The sequence below is a fragment of the Trypanosoma equiperdum genome (genome assembly GCF_001457755.1).
Source record: "Trypanosoma equiperdum strain OVI genome assembly, contig: ctg_1838, whole genome shotgun sequence".
In the NCBI taxonomy this organism is placed as follows: domain Eukaryota; phylum Euglenozoa; class Kinetoplastea; order Trypanosomatida; family Trypanosomatidae; genus Trypanosoma; species Trypanosoma equiperdum.
In genome coordinates, this window is record NW_027123880.1 from 1 (window position 1) to 1,218 (window position 1,218).

Below are 1,218 nucleotides of genomic sequence, written 5' to 3' on the forward strand. Positions count from 1 at the left end.
CTGCTGCTTCCTGTTCCTGGTAGGTGTGCTGACGACATCCAGCAGTCCTCAACATCAAAACATACCGTGAAATTTGATGGCGACAATTGGGCGGCAACTGTCCAGCAGAAAGAGGAACAACTGAGGGAAATACTTGTGAGCGACATCGATCGTTACGTGCAACGGAATGGAAGTTTTCTGACGGAGGTTTTAATTACCTCATTCGACCCCACACACAACTTTATCGAAATACTCATAGTTGTTGTACAAACCGTCAGGGCACAAGTTTCAAATCCTGAGAGGCAACACATTTGGCCGCCTGCGGAGGTGAATTCACTTATTACGCAGACGGATTATAGTAAAACGCTAAGTTTGTACGAAGGTGTGAAGAGACCGGAACTCATCTCCGTGAAGGTGCATGATGGAAAACTGCATTTTGGTGAGTGCGATGACACATGCAGGCGACTATTAAAGCTGGCGATGGTAGTTATTATTTTAATGGGGGTTTCTTTACTTATTTTGATCATTTACCTAATCGTCAACTGTTGCCGTGGGGAACCAAAAGAAAAAGATGAGAGCAATGCCAATCATCCTTACAATCAAGACCACTATAGGACTGAGGAAACAAACAAATAAAGGCATATGTAGTGAAAAAAGTTTTATTCGTCACTGCTTCAATCCGATTACTTTTGTTGTTAGTTTATTTGTTCACTCAGTTGTGCTGTAGTCTTGTTTTTGTGCTTCTTCCACCACTCAACGTAGGACATGAGCGGTACATAACCAACAAATAAAATTAAAGGAAAGGCTGTCACCCGCAGAAACAAAAACAAAATAATAATGAAAAAAACATCCATCTGTGAATATTCCTCCACTGAGGTTTCTTTTTTTTTTTCCCCCTTCAGGTTATTTAATCAAAACAATCATCGCCACCGCGTCGTTGTTGTCTATTATTATTATTTTATATGACATGAACGTAAGTTATCGTAATTATGTGCATTCTTCCACGAGCAGGCCGCGGGAGGTGCCAAAAGAAATGGGACAAGGAAAGAAAAAAAAATACACCTCTGCGATCCCTGAGAGTAAAGTACGGCGAATATTGAGAGCCGTTGCGTCGAGTTTCTTTTAGTTTTCAGTGCTTTATTTCTTCCTCCTTGTTAAAAACTATCTTAATTTCGTTCCCTCATACATGTATATATATATATATGTATGTGTGTGTGTGCCCTTCTGCTGTTTTATATT

General features: G+C 40.2%; 1 pseudogene across 1 annotated transcript; it reads left to right on the forward strand.

The window, feature by feature from the left end:
• On the forward strand, positions 1–615 carry TEOVI_000905800:pseudogene (annotated as a pseudogene). The gene has a single exon. A coding segment is annotated over exon 1 (615 nt).
• Positions 616–1,218: the final 603 nt, after the last annotated feature.